General features: G+C 30.5%; 2 protein-coding genes across 4 annotated transcripts in view; both read right to left on the bottom strand.

The window, feature by feature from the left end:
* Nucleotides 1-7,008, bottom strand: part of LOC135134809 (uncharacterized) — a 36,881-nt gene extending 29,873 nt beyond the window's left edge. The window contains exon 1 of the mRNA XM_064063643.1: nt 6,729-7,008. The gene's annotated coding sequence lies outside the window, so the exon portion shown is untranslated. The remainder of the gene's footprint in view (nt 1-6,728) is intronic.
* A 5,683-nt stretch (nt 7,009-12,691) lies between these two features.
* The window catches only part of LOC135135375 (FMRFamide receptor), a 33,787-nt gene continuing 20,932 nt past the window's right edge, over nt 12,692-25,546 (bottom strand). For 2 of the 3 annotated variants that reach the window (XM_064064399.1, XM_064064397.1), the window contains 3 exons: nt 17,848-18,001; nt 17,564-17,805; nt 12,692-12,875 (listed from right to left, as the gene is read on the bottom strand). In XM_064064399.1, the coding sequence (XP_063920469.1) occupies nt 12,789-12,875; nt 17,564-17,805; nt 17,848-18,001 (483 nt within the window). In that variant the 3' untranslated portion in view covers nt 12,692-12,788. The remainder of the gene's footprint in view (nt 12,876-17,563; nt 17,806-17,847; nt 18,002-25,546) is intronic. The other variant, XM_064064398.1, reaches the window with a different exon arrangement.

Genomic DNA, 25,546 nt, shown 5'->3' with positions numbered 1-25,546 from the left:
CAGGCAAATGAATATTTCATTTCGAAAAATTAAAAAAAAAAACATTACTGCGTATGATATTTGTTGTTTTAAAATCTTGGAAAGTTCTATATAAATAACTTAGGGGATTTCTGCAAATATAAGAGAGATATGAGTTTCTTACCATTGAAAGTTACAACTTAAAAACTAGGTATGTACAAGAAAAAAATTAGATGTATAGTAAACCAAAAGCTATAAGGTCATACGGCCATCTTAAAATTATCCCATTGTGTCGAAGTTAAGTTGTTTACAATAGAAAAGGTTTCAGGGTCGTAAATAACATGTCCACTGCAGTTCGACCGACTGTTGTCGTTTCGTTCAGGGGCCGCTTTCACTAAATATCTAAATCCAAGGAAGAAATGTTTAGAAGACGATTTATTGACAACCGATAAGCTTAATGCGAACCACACAAAGAGGGTATTTATTTGCCGTCAACTACTTTTATGACGGTCGTATAACCTTATAGCTCTTGGGCTACTTTATATTGAATAATCATTATGTTACATTAATCACAAATGACATTTGTTATAAATCAGAAAAAATAAGCTTATTATACAGCGTGATCTACAAATATTGTTTGAATTGGCAATATAAGAACGAACTGTGAGAATTTTTTCTTGTGCTGCTATTCCCGAACCTGGGCCAAATGCTTGGGGCTATTTCAGCCTTAGGCGCTCAAGAAAGTTAGGTTATGCTATTTTAAGAACAATTAATCATAAATTCATATTTGAATTGTTACTATGAACTATGTCAATTTTGACAACACGAAATTGGATGGGGTGCCAGTTCTACCAATTTCAACGAAAATTTATTGATACCAACTGAAACAGTAATTGTTCGTCATGCTGTGTAATATGTCCACTGTATGTCATATAATTATGTCATATTTCACTCGGATGTTGGTAAACAACCACTGCAACAAAAATATAAATCACTTGGTTAATTTAGTTTCACTTACACTGTTGACATACAAAATTCTGTTGTACATTAAAATACTGGAAGCAACCCAACATTCTATTACAATTTTCTCTATTTTTGGACCTACAATTGGAGGAGGCGCCGGGAAATATAATACTAAAAGTGAAATGGATCCATTTAACCATAGAGATCCAAACTCCAAATTCTCCACCTCTTTAAATAAATTCAAATTTACCTGATCCGCGATCAACTTAAGCAGTTGGTAGTTTTACAATTTAGTCCTTTGTGGTCCTTAATTGGGAAAATTATTCGTGCCCGTGGAAATTTAGCAAAATTCTTGTACCACGAATTAAATTTTTATAGGTCACTTAGTTAAAATAAACCAAGTATAAAAATTTCGCAGCTAAAAATACATATTTACATACGAAACGTAGTAAAGGATAATATTTTTGCGATATTATTCGCCATATCATTAAAGGCCACGACATTGTTCCCAAAAATAAAATTCACTAAAACCCCCTTCCACATTTTACTTTATATTCAAATTCGTGACGTACCAGTACAGTTTACTCTCACGATGAATATATCTGGTAAACGCATACTTTATTTAACGATAGGTTATCGTAGGTCGCTAAATTGCAGACTCTCGGCGGCTGTATTTGATTATTCCTAAGATGTGTAGTAAAATTACCAGCTCGAAAGTAAACATATCTTCCACGATATAACACACTCCCCGTATTTTAATTTATTTTAATCAGTATCATCAACACACGTTTCATTTTAATTCAATTCAATGTGACATCGTGACTTAACAGAATTGACTGAGTGTGACAAATTAATGAAGTGAGCCAAATGCAGTCATATTGTATTTTTAAATTTAGAAACACACTCGTCTCTAAAACTGCCCAGTTTAAATTTTCACTTGTGTTAAACTTGCGCTTTGTCCTTGCTAAACAAGCGACTTAGTAACCCAATAATTAATTCATCATTACTAATTCTAGAACTGGCTCAACGCCGACATGAAATAAAAAAATATGTGCCGTATCTATTTATTTGAACGGGATTATTTTTAGATGGACGATTTCTCTTGAAAATGTAAGCATTTGAATTTTATTGAACTTTCGCTGCTTGTACTTTTATTTTCTTCAGACATTTTAAACACAAAATAATTTGTTGTATGAGTGAGTGTTAATGGTCAAGGATGTTTTTTCAGCTGCCAAAAAATATGGCGGGTCCTTGTAACCGTTTATGCTAGACCTAATTGTTATCCTAGACGCCTAAGATATTATTTTGATGAGAAAGATGAAAAAATTAGGTCGGTGTTTTTGACATATTATCACACAAAAGCCAGGGGTTTTTCTTAAATACAAAAATTAATCAAAATTTAAGTAAGTAGTTAAGTCTTTCCATTACTTTGAAACATCATAAAATAGCTATTAAAATTGAAATGGAACTTTATGACTGTTTTCCATTAAAAATATACAACTGTTTTACGCAAATTTTGAATCAACTATGAACTGTTACTCTTTATGTTTTAGAAAAAAGAGAGCATCGCTTATCAACGCATTCTTTACATTGTTAATCCTGTAAATACATATAATAAACAATGGAAGTTTATGCTATGTTGTAGAGATTGCTGCACTGGAGCACTTGCCACTAAGAACGTAATCAAAAACCAATTGTACTTTTTGATTAATAAAAAGCATGCTACAAAATCCGTTACAGTTTGGCAATTTTCAAAGGTATTAACAAGAGTTGCTATATAAAACACGACCACATCGAAGACCAAACAAAATGTATGCTATTTAATGTTGATACAATAAACTAACTAAAATCAACATAAATAAAAAAATACGCAAAAGTTAACATAATTATTTATGTGTAACAAAATTCAAAACTTACAACACAAATTTCAAATGTAAATATTATTTAATTATAATCACTAAGAGAGAATTAAGATAACAATGGTAGAAATAATGAACAATGCATTTTTATCAAAATACGTATGCTAACAATTAAATTTTCTTAATGACACTTTCGTTTTTGTCATAGCATTTATAGATAAGGATTTTACCACTTTTTGGTGTTATTTTATTATCGTTTAGTACAAAATACACATATTACTTACATAACATAAAAAACGTTGGCTCAGGAATTACAACACAATAATAAAACTTATTCTTTCAATTCATGCTTTCTAGACAGTTCATATTGGCATATTAAAAAAAAAAATTCAATAAGTACTATTAATTATTAATTACTATATTAAATTAATTATTATTGGAGAAAATATTAATAATAAATTGTTTATACACACGTAATGAGAACATAAAATAATTCATACAAACCAATAAAATATAAATAATAGGAGTACAATATTAGACTAATAAGGTTATATCTAAACTATAGTACAACATATCCAGCTGTTTCGAAAAATTATAAGGTTTGATTTTGCGTACTTATTTAATTTTCTATGTAAGCTATGTTAAACAAAAATAAAGAAGCACGCTATGCATAGGCTTCAAGTGAGTTTTCTAATACAGAGTTTGAGATGACGTCATCAGTTCTTTGGGAGGGGGTGGACGGATAAATTTTGATTAACGATTTACCATGTAAGATTTCAGATCATTAGGTTTTGCAGTTTCGAAGTTAAATTGTAAAATGTTGTGATAAATTTTTTTATTTTTTCCAAAAATCGGGGGGTCAAGGATAAAAAAATCACGTCGGATTCATAAACCACAAGAATAGATGTTATTTTATACGAATTAAAAAGCATTTACATTAACGCCAAAAAAAGATATAAATAATACAATTGTGATTTTTTTTTCAATAATCTACATGTCTGGTGTAAAAAACCAGGGCGGATTCATAAACCATCAGTGTAGCATATGTTATCTTACAGGATTTTAATACCATTTACTATGCCTAATTTTAAAATAACGTCAGCACATTTTTGATAGGGGCACTTAGACAAATTTTGGTAGACATTTTACCATCTACACAACATTCCTAAAATACATGGAAATTATCTATTTATTCAACATCGACACAGACAGACAACAGACAGACGACAGACAGATAGACGGAAAGGGGATCTGTTTTTTCATATTTTAGGGGTCATGAAACTCAAGATATTCAAAAATAGCCAGACAAATGTACTTTTTTAGCTTACGCTCGTGAAATAAAAACTGAGCTAAAAGTATTTAGACTGAACTTCCCGAGCCCCTGGAGTACAATCAATTAAGCAAATCTAATAATCTCTAGATAAATTAGAAAATTTGATACTGAATTCCCAACAAAGAAAGCGGTAGATTATCAAACTATATATATCAAACTAATTGTTTTATTAATTAATTTATTTGTCATTTGCAGAATTTTAGCAATATGTTATTTATGATTTTGTAGTTTCAAAGTTAGATTGTAAAATTTTGTAATAAATTTTGGATATTTTTCCAAAAACTAGGAATCGATTAATATATCACACGTCTAGAAGCATTTTTAGTGGGAATGATACCATTAAAAATTTCAATTAATTTAGGAGATTATTTGACTAATAAAATTTCCAATAGACCACAGGTAGAAATCGGAAACGGAGAACCTCCTTTCTCATATTGTAAAAGGTATTGCAATATTTCCCTAAATGAAAGTCAAACGAAAAATCAAATAAAAAAAAAAAACAATTATTATGTTTCACTAATTTCATTTATTGTTGAGAAATTCCCATTTCGGAAATTTAAATAAAAGATTGTATAGATATACAGTGTGATGAAAAAATGAGGTATTTGCTCGATGATACTTTGTTACGAAAGTTCTCCAGAATTTGAAAAAAATGTTTAAAAAAAGTCTCTGAACCATTTTTGAAAATATCGAACTTCAACATTGAAGAATTAACTTCGTAATTCTGATGTGTTTTAATGTGAATTTAATTGAAAATCTAATTTTCCGATAAAAATTGACAAAAAAATGGCATTTTTTATAAATAATGTTTTTTTATTAAATTATTAATGATTTTAACAGTCTCTTAGACAATCCAGTGCATTAAAATACTTTAGAATTAGGAAATTAATTCTTCAACTTTGACATTCAATATTATTTAATAATAAAAGCTACGTTGTGATTAGTGTTACAACGTAGGCGTCAGAATTAAGTTTATAACTATTTCGAAGTATTATATTGGGATAATTACGAAATGAAATTAAGTAATCAATAATAATACAGGGTTTTCATGAATATTTGATATCTAGGTAGGTTATGGATTTTAAAATCAGTTGCTACTTCCTCTGATCACTGCGCACTGCTTAACCTAAAATTTTAATACGTCAAACTTCAAATAGAAAAGTGGTCAAACTTTGACATCAAACGTCAAATTTCAAATTGAACTTGACAATCTGTCAGTACCAACTTACAAACAAAATGCATGGCAAGACTGCACAATAGTAGTTAACAATAACCAGTTAATCAATTTTAGAAACGAACAAACTTTTTTAAAATGTCATTTATTTCCAAATTTTGACGATATACCAATTCAAATTATTAAGAAAAAGATTTACGGATGTTCGAAAATTCCTTTATTGAAAAATTGCTTTCAATTACACACGACCTTGTGAAACAATCTAATCCACGATTGCAGTTTGCGTTTATTTGCAACAACAAATGATGTTTAAGATAACCTTCTACACGATTGATCCAATTCAGAAACTTGGAAATTACAACAATCAAAATGAACTAAATTTCAAGAAAAACATGTCTAGTGCAGCAAATAATGAAACAATATTAGTTCAAAAGAAATTTTAAAAATAGTTTTGTGTCAACCAATATACTTAAAATATATACTAATTATTCTTATAAATAAAATACAGGTTTTCGAAAGTTCGTTTTTTGCGTAAGAGGGGAAGCGCTACTATTTCGTTCACTATCTGTTAACTTCTTTACAATACAAAATAACTGTGCTAGGTAATTGTACGACGAAGTTTATAGTTGTCTGGTAGCCTGATGAACAAATGGGAGTTGTTTAAGTAGGTTCAGGTAAAATAAACAGAAGCTTTTGAATATGAATTAGCACTTACAGAAAATAATATTGTAATACCAGGTAAGTAATTAAAACAAATAACAAGTATGTACATAATAATGGCACGGTTTTATATTTTCTTTCTGTATTTATTAAACCGTTTACAACAGTGTTACACTGACACACAATTAATACTTTTTATGTTGTTAGTTATAATAGATATGCAATCACAATAAGTGACAGCATTCATAAAAAGATGAAAAAGGAAACAAATTATCACAATCGCATTTATGCGATGATGTTACCGTATGTACGTCCACACAACTAGAATTCACCAAATTTGGACAAGCAACTGATGCAAGCAATGTTGTAACCATACGAGAAGTAAAAAAGATACCCGTACTTTACCTAATACGCATCATTTGATGACTTTGTAACACGTTTCAACAGTTAATAAAATATAACAATCGTATGCGAAAATTATGTAATATTTCAAGGTAAAATTAATAAATATGCAATTTAAACTAACAACACATGTAGGCGAAAACCTACAATTTTCTAATTCTGCGACTAATTTAAAAATAACACCAAAAATAGTCCTCGTCGCCGAGAGGCCAGCCAACTTATCACTTTACCAAACAACATTTTATGCAAATATTTATGCGAAAACGATAACAACAACACAAGTCCGCGTTTGTGATAACGCAGGTGCACTTGCTAGTTTGCGGCCAATTTTGGCCACGAAGGAGGACGAAGAGGTGTAAAACGGTTTCGGCAAACTTACGGTTTCCTGCAAAAGTCGCCAGGTATCCTGTACCACACCACATACACACAACACTAGTTTCGTAAACCGAAGACTTGTTCATGTGCTATTCTCAGATCAACTCGACTTGGCTGGACGATGTTCAAATGTCAGCGCGTAGGTAACAGTTGCCAACACGCAAGCGTCGGTTTGCTGATTTCGGTGTGGGCGGCAAAACGGCGCTGCAGCAGGTATTCGGAAAAATGCAGGTGAACCTTCGACTGGAATGCACTCAGGGAAGAACTCGTAATTTGCTTTTTTTAAGCGAGTGATCGGTGGCATGCGTTTTTGCCTCGTGGTTTAATCGCTGATTTTATTGACGAGTGATTAGATTAGACAATCGTCGCAGATTCCGAAAATTGAGATTAAGAAGAACTTACTGATAAATATCGTTTAATATTTAAGATAAAAATGATGTTTATTTATAAATTTTCTATAAAGTTTCTTTTTTTCTCATAAAACAACGGCAACGTAGGATCTCATAAGCTAGACTTATCTCTTTTTTTTTTGAAATGACGTTGACAATTTTATGTATTTCCAGATTTAAGTCGTACTAAAAAGTGTTTTCATGGAACAAAAAAATAAACATGAATTTAAATATATTTTTAACGAAAAAAGTAGCCTTAAATAAAATTTCTAAGAGTAAATTACACATAATAGTGTAATTAAAACCATACCTAAATAATGGGAAAATTATAGAACATGTATATCTAAATTAGCTAAACTATTACATATTCGTCTAGCGATATCTTTTTACATATTATTAACAGTAAGTAGCCATGTTTCGAAATAAAATGTGGTTTGCGTACTTTGTTTCTTTTTATAACACTTGTATTCAAATAAAACTGTTGTTCTTTTTAACCTAATACAAGCTTGTGTTTAGTGTCCTGGGCCCAACTTTAAAACCAGTATTATTTCTTCCACGAGTCCACAACTCTCTCAAGCAGCGATTTAATGGGAATGCACTTCAGATATAAAGTATGTTTCTTTTTTTCAAAGTCCACCGTATGTTGGGTTCTGTTGCACTAAATAAACTTCCCTACCACATAGGGTATTATATTATCTAACGGTTGCAATACCTGACACAACTCATATGTCAAAAATTATAGCTGAAATTCATGAACACCACTTTAACTAATCCAACCAATCGTCACGATCTTGAGAGTGACTATTGGTATACTACGTACTTACAAAAGTTTGATTTTTGCTGAACAGAGAAATGGCGTATACAGAGATAGAGATATTGAAATTCTGTAAACACTATTGCTTTTAGTTTGAAAAGGAAAACTTAAATATGACATCGGCATCGCGACTCAAACATAATAAGTATTTTTTTAAATTGAAACAGATATTTTTTTATTTTGAGGAACCGTTAAATTACGATTACAGTGATATACAGGGTGAGCGGGTGAGTCACTAAACACACGGTCGTCGATATTTCATTAATTAGAGAGAGAGAGAAAGATATATATGTACTTTAAAATTATATTTGACTATACAGAGTGTTCTATTTTTAAGATGTAATACTCAACTTAGTTTTTTAAATGATACACCCTATACATCTTTGCATATTTTGTTTGATCTTTCCGTAACCTTACAACCACAATTTGCTTTTGCAATTCCGATGCCGTATTATCAATTTTTTTGGCAGTGAAAGGGTTCTCAAAAAAAAAGTAGCAATAGGCTTCTTTTTAACGTTTGCCTTACAATATTTTGTGGAAGGATAAACAAAGATACGTGCTGTATTGTGGTATCAACTAAATCAAATTTTAATATAGGTATACAATGTTTGTAAAAAAATTAAAATTTTACAATTTTCAGATATCGATATTTCAGTTCTTTCAAATGGAATACCCTGTATTTTATTATTGTATCTTACTCTATTTTTATATACAGAAAATATTGATCAAAAAAGAAAGAGAATAAAAAATAAGATGCAGTAATAAAAATATGGGGTGTTCTATTTGAAAAAAACTAAAATATCGATATTTGAAACTTGTAATAATTAAAACATTTTTATAAACATTCTGTATAAAAAAAAATTAATCTCATTTATACTCGAACAGAGCGCGTACCTTATTATATATGTATATAAAAAATAAACCTACTGTGATTTTTTTTGTGAAACCTTAAAGCCAAAAAATTTCAAAAATTATGAAATAACGTGGCATCGCCGCATCGTAATTTCAAAAATAAAAAGTGGTTGTAAAGTCTAAGAGGAAGTCAATCTAGATATGTAAAAATATATAGGGAGTTTCATTAAAAAATTAACTAATATATTACGCCTTAAAAACAAAACCCTCGATAGAGTCAAACATAATTTTAGAGTATAGTTTTCAAAGAACCGTACAATTTTGGTGTTTGACTTTTTTTTTATTTCTAATAAGTAATGAGATATCGAGAAACGCGCACTCAGTGACTCACCTTGTATAACACTTGGATATTTATTTCAATTTCATATTATAACAAAAAATGAAATTTGAGTGAAATAAAGCAGTTGCACTTTATTAATCAACAAGATTTGGTTCAAAAATAGTTCTTTTTCATTTCTTTATGTTTACAAATTTTATTTTTTGTACTAAGATGTTAAGATATTAAGCAGCGGAGTTTCAGCTGAAACATCCTGTATATTTTTTTTATTTGAAGTAGATGTAATAAATTTAAAGTTTTTTTTTGTTTTCCCGTCCCGCCTTGGACATAATTAAATCCTACTATTAACTCTATATATCGACTGGAATTTATTTGTGGTTTATTTTTTATTGATCAAATTAGAACGGTACACCGCATTATTTTATTATAAGTATTATACTGCACGCGTCGGAATTGACATACGTGTCCTTGCTGAAATGTTGATCGGGACATTTTCAAATGAAAAAACTCACTATAAACTATATTCATATTTTTAAGCAACTATTAATTAGTTTCCTATCATGGGTGGAGTATTGCTCTCCAGATCAAATATAAATAATTTAACAGAGTGTGTTTTCGTAACTTAATGTGTTCGAATCAAGCGCAGTAGCGAAGTATTGGTGATTAAATTATGACACAACAATGAATTCAGAAAAACAAGCTCGACAAGAATCTCTAAAAAATATATAAATATATCGAATGTCATTTAAAAAAGTTTGTTGTCGTAGACAAACATAAAAAAAAATAGTGCTAAAATACATTTATTGGGTGTTAGAAAACACATAAGGCTTATTTACTTTCTTACACTGTTACTGGTATTACCTGTATTGTTTTAGTGTACAGAAAGTTATCGAAATAATAAAAATTCGCAAAATCAAATTTTATAATTTTTCAAAGAAGCAGAGGGAAGTCCTATCGAAATATTTTTTTTTCAAATAGCCACATTAGAAAAAAGCACTTTTGAAATATCATTGGAAAATTGGAAAATTTGATAAGAGACTTCTACGACATGCATAAGTTTGGACGAAAATCATAGCACGCAACAAAATGAAAAGTTTTCATGTTCATGGGATGACGCAACTTTATTATAGACCTTGTTTGAAAAAGTAGGTAAAACATATATGTATAGGTCATATCAAGGAAATCATTGACGAAATATTTTCAGAACTAAACGACACATGTTCCCGAAAATTACAACGTCTACAAACACACTGGACAAAACAAAATAGTAATTTTCAATATTTAAAAAATTATCTGAAAATTTGTGTCATAATTATCAAAACTATTTTTTTTATCTCGCTCCACTTGTATAAAATGTATCAAAACTTATGTCCAATTACATCTAAAGATGTTGTGTTTTGGATATATGATACGTTTTGTTTACACCGTTGCCATGGAATCCGTGCGTGTAGTCGCGATATTGGACTGGAATCGGGTCCTGTTCGGACAGTGCCCAGCAGCAGTAACTTAACTGCGGGTTTTAATTTTCATTCTCCGCGCTTCCTAAAGAGAATCAAGTGTGTCCTATGAAGACTATGAATCAGGACCGATTAAAAGCACTCGCGATGCTATTAGTTGAAAAAAAAATTAACGCAAACAATTGAAAATTTTGACAATAAAATGTTAAATATTTTTATGAATAACGAAAACAGAAGATTAGACTTTAATTATAAATAAAATTACATTCTAGTGATAAGTGAAAGACAGTATAAAATAAAAACTTTAACATTATTATGTATGCATTGTGACTTGTAGGTATTTTTATAAATTCTTAAATTCTGTGTGAAAATCAGAACATCATCGCACAATTTCGTCTATTAATTGGTGATAACAACCTGTTTTATATCTATGTCATCAATCAAATTGTGTCTCCCCATTTCAAAAGGTCACGAGCCGCCACTGCCATAACGTTTATTACCCCACAACTGCCTAAAACAGAAAAATCGTCGACTTGTTTCACCAACCACATTGGCATTATTAGACCCAATTAAACTATACTCTTGTTCAGACAATAATGCCAACATGGTTGGCGAAACGCGTCGACTTTTTTTTGTATTTCTTCCATCTTTTTCAATCTTAGCAATATTTTGTTAGAAAAGTTTCCCAGGTTTATCGCAAACAATAAAAAGAAAAAAATTAATGATTTATGTAATAAATGTATCTTCAGGAGAATATCGTAACTCATTTTGTGATTTTAAAACGTGATTCCAAAACGAATTTCTAATTTTTGGAATGTATCAATCTGGTATACCTAACATAAATCAGTATTCAGAATAACTGTGATATTTTTAGTGTTGCATTGCGTTATTCATCCAGACATCTCACTTTGTGCTGAGTAACTGCATCTACATGAACGTTGACTCTAGACTCTTCATCGTTCATCAGACTTTTTCCTCTGATTTCACTTTGTCATTTAGTTGAATTCTTGGCCACTATTCCAGACTTCCTTATGCCGCGCCGAGTTCCATAAACACATCAGCACCGGTGTCGAGTAGTACATCCGTCTGAAACAGTGACTTGTGTGTGCCAGTGTTTTTCAGTTTTTTAGAGTTACCTGCCGAAAAATCCTAAAATCGGTCACGATTTGTGTTCGATTTCGATTTTCTCAAAGTTAACATTGCTTCCTAATATATAATATAACTTTGCACCCCGGGGACTAAAACTGCTTATTATTTTTAATTTGACACTAATAAAAAAATTCAGCAATAAAATTTATCACTATTAAAATGTAACAAAATATATAATCAAACTTTGAAACGTTTGTCTCTGGCACCGTAACTTCCAAACGGATGAACCGATTTCAATGCCTTTTTTTGTTTGAAAGCTGATTTAATCGAGATGTTTCTTAGTTGTGTTTTATGATTGCTCAACCATTTCAAGGTTATCAACTCGGTTTGTGTGAAGGTTGGTATAACGCGTCGACTAATTTTAATCAATTTCAGATTTTTTAAGGATTCATTTTTTGTCAGGGATTTTTAAGTATTAACACTAACACGTTTTCAATATTATAAATAAATTTGTTAAAAAAACGACCAAATTTCAGTAGAAAAGTGTACTTTTTACATACTTACCTACAAAATCATCTCAAAGATATTCCATTTATTTCTTTATTTTAAACAATAAATTTAATGTTCTTTAGTGTTCATGTTAGCGATTAACTTACATCGTTTATATTACTGATGAATAAAATCATTAATCCCCTGTGCATGCTCCGTTATTCCCAAAATAAATACAGCCTATAATAAAATTTGGTAAATTTGGACACGGTTCCTACAAGAAATCATTTAATAAAACCGTCAACCTCAATTAAAAATGACTAGAATTATTATTATTATTTCGTGTTGTGGTTGTAATAAAAATTTCGATGTATTTTAACTTTTTTCTGACGTCTATTTTTACCTAAACAAGTTACTTCTTCTGTAAACTGTAAATAACTATTATTTATTTTAACACAACTTCTTGTGGAGGTGTTTGAGGATGATGACCTGTAGTCTGAAATACTGAAAGGAAAAAATTACTGGAAATAAAAACGACAATTGATAAATATCTTTTATTAAACAAAATTAGTGTTTTATTTACAAATCGGTAAGCACATGTATTATACATGATAGTGAAAAAGTAAACTAATATAGTTTAAAGATTGATGTCGCTGGATTTTGCTTTGCCAGGGGGTCTGGTCATAAGGGATTTGGATCGAGGAATGCTCGTCAAACTTTGCGTCTGAAACAACCAGAGACAGTTTCATGATATAATATTCTCACTTTAACGAAAATATTGACAATAATACTGAATAATATAAGAAAAGATAAAATCTCAAGTCAGATCCAAAATAAAATTTCATCGCCAAGAAATGTCTACAGTATTTTATTTTGGATCAGACTTTTTCCATTAATAGAAAATAAGCATAAATTGATTACAAGATGTTAGCGAATTGTGCAAACTAATTTAAAAGCGATGAGCAGCGGAAAAAATCAAACAATTGTACTCGATACAGTTCATTAAAAGAGCAATAGATAATTTCGAGCGATTATGATTTTAACGACTCCTATTAAACAAACTTTTGAAGTATTTGATGCAACTTTAGTACTTTAACGTTTCTTTAACCCTTTGCAGTGATTTCGTACACATGTCTGAATAACTTTAATATTAAACATAAAAATATTAAGTTTATTTTGACTTATGTTACAGTGGGCGTCGAGGTAAGTTTAATTTTTGATCCATGATGGTGATCTTACTTGAAATACTTATCAATGTAAAAATTGTAAGAGTAATACAACATTATTGATTGCTTCATTACCCTGAGAAATGATCTGCAACTTTGGACTGGAATGCGTTTTGTGTTTGTATTATTGCGATTATTGGACTGTAGTGTGTGGGTGGCAAATGAAATGTAAGTGACTGTGAAAATATTAAAATAAATAACTAAACTGATAACTGGTTATGCGATACTGTTGCAAACACTGTGGTTTTTCAATAACATTACAATGCATAGCGGCAACTTTGTTCTTTAATCAGTAGGTCTTAACAAATGTGAAAAACGATACTTTCTTAGATTAAGGTAAATGTTCTGGTAAATTCTGAGAACGGTTTTTGTTTAAATTTCAACTAGAACAAAGAGAATTTTTTCTCTTAGGTAAACGGAAGTAACTAATATTACTATTACGTACAGATTTTGATTTCCAACATTATGATGTCTTTCTCCCTCACTATAATTAGCAGTGTGGGTTTGAAACAAATATTATCATATTATGTTGAATGTTCGTTTATTTGACACGTTCCAAAGAACTTTTTCTTAAAAATTATAAAAAGATATACCATGAGAAAAATTATTTCACTGAGCTTATTTATATTTTGGGTTGTTAAAAAAAATAATTTAATTAGTATAAACTGTGTAAAAAAATTATCCAAAGCAAATGCAAATCATGTCACTCACTGTAAAAAAACAACAAAATCCAAAAGCAAAATTCAGCAAAAGCAATACAAACCGACAGATTACGAATATGTAGATTTACTATTTAGAATAAAATTTAAAAAATTAACGTAGAGTCCGCGAAATAATGAACATTGATTTTCTGTTTCCAAAAGTGGTCACTGAAATCTCCAGTAATTCAGTATTTTAGTGGTGATGATTTACAACGCTTGTCTGCTTTTGGGTTGCTTGTCCGAGGATCAAAGCATGCCAAGGTTACAATAAACAGAAAGTCAAAATTCACTTTACGGCAGACTCTACTTTATGCCATAAAATTGTCGTGTCGCTAACCAATATTGTTTGTACATCTTCTTTCTTTCATTATTTTTATGAGAAAATGAGTTTTTCCTTTACAAACTTTTGTGATGACGTCATCGATATTTTTGCAAAGACATCTGTACTAATTTGAATAGGTGTAGTGTAATACTAATAATAACGGTATTTTATTTCCAAATTTTCGGGGACATGGAGTGACTCGTTCCTAGTTGAAAATAATGTAAATTGACTCCTTCATTAATTTTTTTGAGCCACCCTAAAAAAATATAAATGCAATGAAAATTCACAAACAATTTTCGATGGGAATTATTTGACAAAATTTTGAAATGACGTCATCAATTTTTGGGAGAGGATAAACGAACAAATTTTGAATAACCTTTTACCGTCATTACGATAACCTTAAAACGTCTACAGGATTTCAGAGGATTCGGTTTTGTAGTTTCAAAATTAAATTGCAAAATGTTATACAATTTTGATTTTCCAAAAATCTGGATGTCAAGGGTGAAAACTGTAGACGGATCCATACATCACAAGTGCAAAAGTATCTTATTTTATAAAATTAAAAAAATGATATTATTGTAAATTTTGGAAATGAAGCCATCCCGTTCGTGGTGGGGATAATTAGCCAAATTTTGGTGAGAGTTTTACTATCTACATTATATTCCTAATGTACGTGTAAAAATTGACAACACTCGGTTCAGTAGTTCAGTAGTTTCGGAGATTACCTGTCTAATAAAAATCCGGACAGACGACAGACAGACAGACGGACGGAAGTAAAAAGATATTTTACTAAAGCACATTTACTCTTTTTAATATGATAACGGCATTTAACTAAAAAACATGTGAGATGATTTAAATCAAATCAATTTAGTGCAGATTGTTACTTAACTTTTTCCAAAATAGTTAAAATTTTGCCAACATTATTACTACTGTTTAAATATAGCATACGCTTGCTGGTAAAATTAAACTTGTGTACGTACAAGTGAGAGTTCTAATTAAATTTTTATCAACATCTGTCTCAAATTATGTAAGAACTGTAAATTTATGGAAAATTTATGCTTTTAATTAACATAGCGTCATCTTATACAGAGAATCTATTTTATTTACTCCATGGCACAATTAATAGTTCAAAAGTTTGGCCATGTGGTAGACCACATTTTAAATAGGTACATTATACACAGTGCTTGTACATACATGTAATAAACGAAGCTCAGTTACATCGGAATACTTTTAAAGTTTGACCTGTTACACAGCCGAAATTTTGAAATTTGTTTACGACCTTCAGACAAAAAAAGGTGCCCAATTACTACTTATACCCATAAAATTTTTTTAATTTAAGTACTTGATAAACAACTAATAATGGTAAAATAATATTTAAACTGGTTTAATTGTGTATCTTTCTGGTTGTTCTCATCCTGTGCAGACGTTAGATAACCCAAAATACGGCGCACTTTTATTTATCATATAGTTGGTTGCCTACATCAATAATGTAATTTAAATTTAAATGTGAATTTTACAAAAAAAAAAAAAAAATACATACATATAACTTTTTAAAAGCAAACTTCTAACAATTGTTTCTATTACACTGACTACTAATAAAATACGACAACAGTTGCATCTAAAATGCTACGTACAAAATAACCATATCTACCTTTTGAACATCACATATGTATGACATAATAGGAACTTATCATTTTAGTTGAGTACCTACCAAGGAGGTTTAAATGTATAGAGAGAGTATGCCGTGTATCTTCCATATATCAAAGTGTGACCAACATCTCCCGGGTGAGAGGAGTGAGGCACGAGAGGTTTACTGTACTGCAGTACAGTGGCTGACGAGTTTCAATTTCGTACAATTTCAAGAAAAATAAAAAATATTGGTTTTTAAACAAAATCTGTGGTTAATACACTTCCCACACGTTGGCGTATCTGGTCTTTGCAAACATCCATTAAAATCTAGAACAATGACAAATGTGTAATAGACAGCAGTAAAATCTAGTTCCGCCACTGACTCGCTCAATTGCTTATCCGTCAATTCACGAATTAGTACGAACACCATACGAACAGCAGAGAGGGTTTGTATATGTGCGACACAAAACAACGAGCCCAGTACTCTCTCTATACATTTAACCTCCTTGGTACCTACATATCCACTTGGTTAGGGAACCTAATCAGATAAAAATACATAAATTGCATTATTGGTGACATAAATACCTACCTAGTTGTCTTGAGGTATTAACAGAAGGAATTTTATATATACTCGATACACTGCCAACTTTTTTTACTATAAATATACCCCACATTTAGCCCCTAACTTCAATTTAAATACAGGTCAATGCATTGGAAGTATGCAACCAACGTTACGTCAAAAATACATCTTGATTTTGTAGAACAATAAATTGGGTTTTCTTCTACATTGCGTACGGTCTTTAACTTCTTTTCTTCAGTTAGAACATGATTTCTTCCATTTTTTTGGTGGTGTTTGTATTCGACGCATCTGTGATTATTTTATGACAATAATTCAAGACGTTTTTTTTTAATCAAGAGGTTGACGTAACATTGGTTGCATACTTTCGATGCACTGATCTGTGTTTTTTAAAATTACACGTTTTCTTTTCACTAAAATACATATTTCTGTATTCTAATTTGTCTAACAGAACTATTTTTTTCATAGCAAATAACTAAGTTGGTCTGTTTTTTCTTTTAAAAATTTCATTTTCAGACAAATTGTTAATAGTAGGTAAACATCAATTATCAATTATGACGATTAAAATTGTACTACACGATGTAACGCTATTACCAAATACGGAAAAAAACTAGTCGAGAATTTGCTAATTTGTTGTGTTGATGTGCAGTTATTACTTATAAGCACTAGTCATTAGCACATAAATGGTTCATTTGAGCGTTATATTGCTCTTTGGATACGCTCTGAGAACTTACCTTTCTAAAGTTAAGGTCAACAGTGCAGTATTAGTAGTTATTTCTAATTAGAGCCATTAGTCACAGTTGTTAAAACAAATGCTTTAATATCTGAATTATAAAAATTTACCGATATAGAAGAGCGGAAAAAGCCTTAACATGTAAACTTCCGCCTCGCTCAAATCTTAATGCAGAAGTTGTAGGTGTTTACATATTTGCCTTTATTAAAGAAATATATAGTTACCTCCAAATTTCTTGGAGTGTGATATTCGGAGGCGTTCCTTCTTATACCATTATTGACCGAACTGTATCTTGTTCTAGTCGACGACAATATTAACGTATCTTGTCTGTTTTTTCTACGACCACAGAACAACGCCTTGAACGTCGTTCTGTATTTTTTCGACAGAATGCAATACATTATGAAATTTGTAGCTGCATTTACTGTTACGAGAAAATTGAATATGTTGCCGAGAGCTGAAAAAGAATCTGCGTTATCAGTTTTTTACAAGTACGTTTCTTGTGTGTTACCGCGATGGATGTTTTCTGTGGTTTGATCTTGCGATTCGTGGAAATTGCTGTAGATGAGGAAGGAAGCAGTCGGCGTTTGGCAGATTAAAAATAGAAACACCACGCCAATTAACATCACCGTTATGCGGTTTTCGTTGGACATCGAAACGGTTTCCTGTAATAAAAAGTCGAAATTAATTCGATTTGCTGACGGTATGTGCATACATTGAACTATTAAAAAAGCACACAGGTCAAGAGTCACAAATAAACGAGAAAACAGAATTTTTTCAGTTTATTTACTACAAAGGATTGAAATTAAAAATATCTTAAGATTTTTTTTCACTAAACAATTTTAAACAAATTCTGTAACGCACACTAATACATTGTTATCGGAGCTCAAGACTAACGCTTCATTATAAGTAAACTTTATGATAACGTGATAATAATTCTTTTACCTCAGTTATATTGAATAACGTAAACGACTGCATATTATCTACACCAGTGAGATAAAGTTCACTTGCCCCATTGCTTTTAAATTATAATGTAATATTACGCTAGTGCGGTAATATTAAATTACTTTATTCATCTAACTTATTTTCATACACATGAATAGGATGAGTCAGAAAATTTTATATGCGTAAACTGTTTTCAAGCTAAATTGTAATAGCGTGCTTTTATTAACAGTAGTGAGTGTCTCAAGAATCAAGTCAGGTCAAGTCAGATCAGGTCACGTCAGGTCAGTTCAGGAAAATAAATTGCCTCACTCATAAATTTTTTTGAGTCATCTTGTATAAGCAATTAAAAACTGTGAGTGTAGAGAGTGATAATATTTTACATTTCCAAGAGGTTTTATTCGGCAAAATTTTGAGGTGACGTCATCAGCTTTTTTGGGAGGGCTCAACGAATAATTCTGATTAACGATATCCCATGAATACGATAACCTTAAAATGTGTAAAATTTCGGAGCATTCGGTCTTGCACTGTCAAAGTTAAACTGCAAAATGTTGTTATACAATATTGATTTTTTTTTCCAAAAATCTGTATAACTAAATTCCAATTTTTTCAATTTTTGGATATTCAATTTTTCTCTTTTTTTTGTTTCTTCAAAATTACGACATGCAATTCTCCGAGTTTTCATTTAAAATTTTTCAATTTTTCGATTTTCCTACTTTTGGATATTTCAGTTTGCAGTTTCACGAGTTTTGAAATTTTATTTTTCAACTTTTCATTTCGTTTCGGTTTTTTAATTTCTATATTTTTTTCGAAATTTCTGTTTTTCAATGTTCTGATTTTATAATTTTTATAATTTTCAATGTGAAATTTTTGAATTTTTGAATTTTTATTTTTTGATTTACTTTTTGGGTTTACAATTTTTGGATTTTTTAATTCTTGGTTTTTTCAATTTTAGAAGAAATCCGGTTTATAGAAAGCGAATTAAAAGTCTTAGATTTCTCATTTTCTCGATTTTTCAATTTTTCTTCAATTTTTTATTTACAATTTTTCTAGTTTTCATTTTAAACATGTAATAATAAATATATATAATTTAAAAAATTGTTCACTTTTTCAATTTTAATGTTTTAGAATGTTTCCGTTTTTTAGTTATTGGATTTTAAAACTTTTTCATTTATTCGATTTTTCATGTTTTAGATTTTTAATTTTTCAGTTTCTCGACACTTAAGATTTCCATTTTTCGATTTTTCAATTCTTGGGTTTTCCAATTTTTCGATCTTACGATTTTTCCTTATTCATTTTTTCGATTTTTTGATTTCTCAACTTTTCGAATAAAAAAAAATAGAAAAATTGCAAAATTGTGAAATTGAAAAAGTACTTGTAAAACGAAATCTTTGAAAAATTTAAAAATCGTAAGTCAAGAACTTGAAGTATGAAAAAACTGAAAAAAAAATTGAGAAACTTAAAAATCGAAAATGTGCAAAACGAAAATTAAAGAAATTGGAAAATCGCATAATTGATAAATCCAAAAACTAAAGTGAAAATTTGGAAAACTGAAGAACCAAAAAATTATAATATATCGGAAGAAATATTGAAAAAGAAAGGAAATGAAAAAACAAAAAATTGTGATGTAAAATTGAGAAAATGAAAATGAAAAAATCTGGAAAATAAGAATTTTACAATTAAGCTCTGCCCCTCGGCTTACGACAAATAAAAAAAATCAGAATTGAAATAGGGTGGGTGGGCGGGGTTTATATTTTGCCTTTTTTTTAAATACATAGCTATCTTTTCACAACAAGAAACTTTCCTTATACAAATTTTCCATTTTAAATATGTTTTAATTTTCATGTTGTGAAAAGAAGTCTACACATATTAAAACAAAAATAAGAGTGATTTTGGCAAATGACGTATCCTTTAAGAAATTTAATTAAATTATTATAATAAAAGACACTAGAGACTCCAAAGCAGTTTCAAATTCTTTCTAAACAGGAATACCTAGAACCTCAAAATTGTTTTAAATTTCCAAAAAACAAACTGGTTCCCACGATTAGCTCAAAAACTGGATAACGAAATCTACAAGAAAATACGTTTCGAAAATAGTTGAAAAATGGTCCAAAAATGTTAAAAGTGCCAAAATTAGTTCTATACATATTATCAAATACTAGCTCCGCCCACCCACCCTCCATTTTCTTGGAAGGTATTTGATTTGCCAAAATTAGTTTTGTCTTAAAAATCATTCAAAAATCAGGGTGAGTGGGCGGGGCTAATTATTTTCTTCTGTTGTTTAGGAGGTCAAAAAAGTGTAATTAATAGTATAAGAAAAAAGCGCCAATCGTAACTTTTTTCTTATACTATTCGCTATAAAATTTATTTATTCTTTCATGTACCTGACTTGACTTGACCAAACCTGACCTGACCTGTTCTGATTTTTCTATTGTCTCAAATTAACAAATTTTAAATATTTCTTTGAATTTACAAGAAAATGTCCAACTAATTTTCCGAAATAGTTGAAAAATGTAGGGTAAAATCTCAACACGGATTCATACACCAAAATGCAGGAGGATCTTATTTTATAAAATAAAAAAAATACTATTGCAAATTTTTGGAGATGACGTCATCCCATTGGTGGTGATCTTGATTAGCCAACTTCTGATTTTCATTTTACCCTCTGCATGATATTCCTAATATATGTATAAAATTTGACAACAATCGGTCCAATATTTTCGAAGATTAGATTAGATTAGACGATAGACAGACAGCCAGACAGGTACGGGATGGGAGACCACTTTTTTCGTACTTTCGGGGTCATGAAACGTCGAGAAAACATGCAAGTTGCAAATCGCCAGATGGATTCGATTACTATTATTTAATTATAAAAAAATAATTATATTACTATTAGCTTACGCTGAGGAAGTGCAAACTGACAAACAATACAGAAACATAATATAACATTAAAAACCCCATGATCTCACATCAACAACGACTAATCATTTCCTAGTAAAATTACTAAATCGGGTGTTATATGGACGTACGTTACACAACCGGAGCCAAACATAGAAAAATTTCGACGTTTCTGGTCACATAAATAAAGGGCATCTTCAGGAAATAAGGAACAAAAAGAACGACCAGTAAACAGTAAATCTTTTCTTACTACCTCCAGTGTCGCTCGTTTCTGTCCCGAAGTTTTAATTCTTCTGGTCGTTAATTTTCTGAAGGTACCCCTTATGAAAAGGACGAAACACGAAACCCTTTTTAAAATCGACACAACAAACCTGGAAAACGCATTATTTTCTGCTACGTTACTGCCCATTCACAATGGACATAAGGCATAACAAGTACATAAAGCTTACATAAATACGTAAAGTTGAAACTATGGAAAACGCGTACCCCTGTTCACAGTGGACGAACGTAATTCTTATGCTTATGAACGTTTTATGTAATCCTTGTGTGCGTACACAAAGTTGAAATAAGTTCAACTTTGTGCACGAATTATGTCAAAATTATGTTAAAATCTAGGGACTTTTGAATGCTGCTATTGAATTCCCTTTGACAGTTGGCACTTGGCACTTCACACCTTTGATTATATTATAAAAATTATAATCAAAGCTTCACACGGCGAGTCTGTTCTGTACTGCGAGTTGTCAAGTTCGAATATCGTATGAAATTTTAGGTTAGATATTTTTTTTAACTCAGTTTGAGGTTAGCCGTTTCTATGTTTAGCCGGGAGTTATACCGTTCTGCGTTTGCGCAGTTTAACAATTCTTACAGAGTTCACTCTGTCCACTGTGAACGTAGATAAGCATAAGCCAGACACAAACCAAAAACGTAAATTATGTTATGCGCTCGTTCTTATGTCTTATGTCCATTGTGAATGGGCAGTTAAAGCAACTTAAAAAGGTATGTCCTTTCAAATAACGTAACTCATTATTTATTTAAAATCAGAATTACACGAAAATACTAACGAGTTACCAAAAATAAAAATAAAAGAAAAAAAGGTGAAGTTACTTTTGCTTTACGGAAGATGAACTCGAAAAAGAAAAAAGTGAAAGAAAAAGACGTAATTGAAATGCATATAGAATCTATTGAACGATCACCAAAAATTTCAAAATCACAGCGTAGCTACTGAAACACACTTACTAAGGAAGCAAAAAATTATCCCCATAAAGTAGATAAATATTGTGCCCAAAACAGTAGAAAATATATTGTTACGAAAGAAACCCATACACCGCCCCTGTACGACGCCTATGGGTTCTAGTATGTACGGCGATGATGACTCATCGGCCGGGCGGCGTTTGCAAACGAACAGCCTGGAAGCGGAAGTCGCAATCCATCGAGCGGGACGTATAGGTTTAAATAGCGGCCACCGTCGGGAACAAGGAGTATTCAGTTGGTTCAGTGAAGACGAATCTAGCCAAGTTGCGCCGGAATTATTTTGTACATAATCGCTGTGTAATCAGTGGTGTAAATTAGAATTATTAAGAAATAAATTGTTGAGTTTTACCCACGACGATTTTATTCACCGATCAACGTAATAATATATTACATATTATTTTTATGTGTAGAACGAAAGGATATAAAGAAATAAAAGAACGCAGAAAAAAAAATCGAGATGGGAGCAGGATTAAACAAGAAATGAAATTATATTGTGGGAGAAAAGAGGGAAAGTATAAGAAGTTTGGGGCAAAATTCTATGAAAGTTGAGAGAATTTTGCAGAAATTAAAGTAAAAGAACGACAAGAAAGCGTGCAAAGAATATTAAGACAAGAATGAACATACTTTAATGGTGGTAGAAAAAAAAGCAAAAGCAACACAAAAGAAACATAAAAAATCAAATGATTCAGACAAATGTGACGAAAACTTGAAGCACTGGAAGAATGAATGAAAAGTGTGAAGAAGGTCACGAAAGTAAATTATGTAAATATTAATTAACTTCTTATATTTACAATTTACGCCGATTTAATTCCCGTAAATCATTGATCTCCACCAAAAACTCAATAACATCTTTTTAAAAAATTATTAAATATTTTGAGGTAAGGTTTTACAAGATTTTTTTTTATCGATAATTAAAAATAATTAGCAGGTTTATTTGTGCTTCATGGACAAAGAATGTTCTGTCTAAATAAATTTATTATATTTTTTAATATTGTATTGCCACATTTGCCAAAATCAGTTTTTTAGTTTTATCTTAACAGGTACTAGTATTTGCTAAGATAAGACTTATTTTGGCAAATAACATATCCTCTGACAAAATAGGGGCGGGTGGGCGGGGCTAGGCTTGCTAAGATAAGACTAATTTTGCCAAATGACATATCCTCTGACAAAATAGGGGGCGGGTGGGCGGGGCTAGTACTTGCCAAGATAAGACTGATTTGGCCTCTATTAATCTTGTAAAAACTTGTTAAATTTAAAAGGTGTTAAATTGCAAATTTCCATAGTAACTAGTTAAATTCCTAAATCTGATTAGGTGTTTATTTTTTATGTTTCATTCTACTTCAGGGGCGAGGGAAGTTCTGTTGAAACAACTTTCGACCATTTTTTTTTAATTTTTAAAAAATGTCCTGGTTTTCGTTGGTTATTTAATAAGCAGAACTAGAGTTACTTCAGATTCTTTGTATATGAAGAATTCTCCATAAATTTAAGCTTTTTCTCAAACGAAGATGATTTTTTTGAAGAATTTTTTCGAAATTTTTTGGAAAATATCCAGTTTTTTTTGGTTATTCGACGAAGCCGATCTAAAGTTACATCAGATTCGTAATCTATGAAGATTTTTCCATAAATTTAATCTTTTTCTCTTATTTCTGTTTTTTTTTTTTAATTTTTTTCGAAAATTATTTCATCAATCAATCAAGCAATCAATCAATCAATCATTTGAAGCGACAGAGCAAAAGTAACTTCAAATCCGTAATCTACGAAAATTGCAGCGAAATTATCCTTTTTCCCGAAAGAAAAGAACTCGTTTTAACTTTTTTTCTGAACATTTTCGAAAATTTGGCCATTTTTACCATTATTTAAATAAATTGACGAAAAGTAGCTTCAAATTTGTAATCTATGAAAAACTCTCAATGAACTCGTCCTTTGATCCATTGTAATTTTTATTTTAATTTTAACTTTGTAATTTTCATTTTAATTTTAACTTTGATTTGAAAATTATTGGAAAGTTTTGGACATAACTTGTTCTTCTTGGTTATTTGAGGAAACGGAGTCGAAGTTAAAGTTTTGTAAATTGTGTCAGCAGTGGGATACAAGATTAACAATAATTGGTTTAGGGGTTAAAACCTCATTTTTAGGATGATTTTGCCTGTTTTCTTCCCCCAATTTAGTATCAGTCAATGTTGCGTTAGTCGTATTTTCATTGTAAAAGTATGATTTAGCGACTTCGCCACTAATATTCATTTTTGAGTATTTTTATCTCAAAATATAGTGGGTGGGAGAAGATTCTTTCCTATTTTTTTTTTTGTAAGTTTTTGGGAATTTGATGGTTTTAGCCAAGTATTGATCTCACGCAAAGGGAACGACTAGAAAATTTGGGGATCTTGAACACTTCAGTTTTTTGGAATTTTTTAGTTATTCTGGATAAGTTTTTACCTAATTTTTAGACAAATTTTTTTCTCTTATTTTTACATTTTTACAATTCTTCCAGTAAATGGTATCTGGATTGTGATGGCTGGCTAGAAATGAAAAACATCCAAGTTGGAAAATTATCGCCGAATTTGATAGAATTTATTTGCGTACATTTTTATGTTTTTGCTTAATTTTGAAGAATTTGTTTAATAAGAAGATTTTTGAGTCATTTGATATGATTTTTGATGGTTTTATCGGATTTTTTAATCCCCCACACGATTGCTACAGACGTAACATTTTATAAATGTACTTATTTTTTTCATTAAACTATTCAGTCTATTATGTCAATTGTGACGCGTTTGTTGCTTAAATGGTCCGTTTCAAACTGACCTCAGTTTAGGTCGACAAAACATAAATCTCAATCCAAATTTAAAGCCCGCTCCAAAAATATGCATTTAAAATTTGGTGTGTTATTTAAAGCACTCTACCCAAGCTGCTTTAAATTTAATCGAATATTAACCATGTCATCAAAAACAACCTGGTTTGTATAAATTGTACTATGCAGTCGCTCACTTCTTACACCTTGTTTATTTAATTAAGCTGACGTTTACATGTATTTTTTTTTCAAACACGAAAAGTTAATTGTGCATCAATGTTGACACAACTTTAACAAGAAAAATAAAGCTTAAACTAATTCAGTATGTCAGTGG

The sequence above is a fragment of the Zophobas morio genome, unplaced genomic scaffold (assembly GCF_036711695.1).
Source record: "Zophobas morio isolate AGI-343-1 ecotype UQ-CSIRO unplaced genomic scaffold, CSIRO_AGI_Zmor_V1 ptg000024l, whole genome shotgun sequence".
NCBI classification, from domain to species: domain Eukaryota; kingdom Metazoa; phylum Arthropoda; class Insecta; order Coleoptera; family Tenebrionidae; genus Zophobas; species Zophobas morio.
The sequence above is the reverse complement of the archived record's forward strand: the minus strand, read 5'-3'. Positions and strand labels throughout refer to the sequence as shown.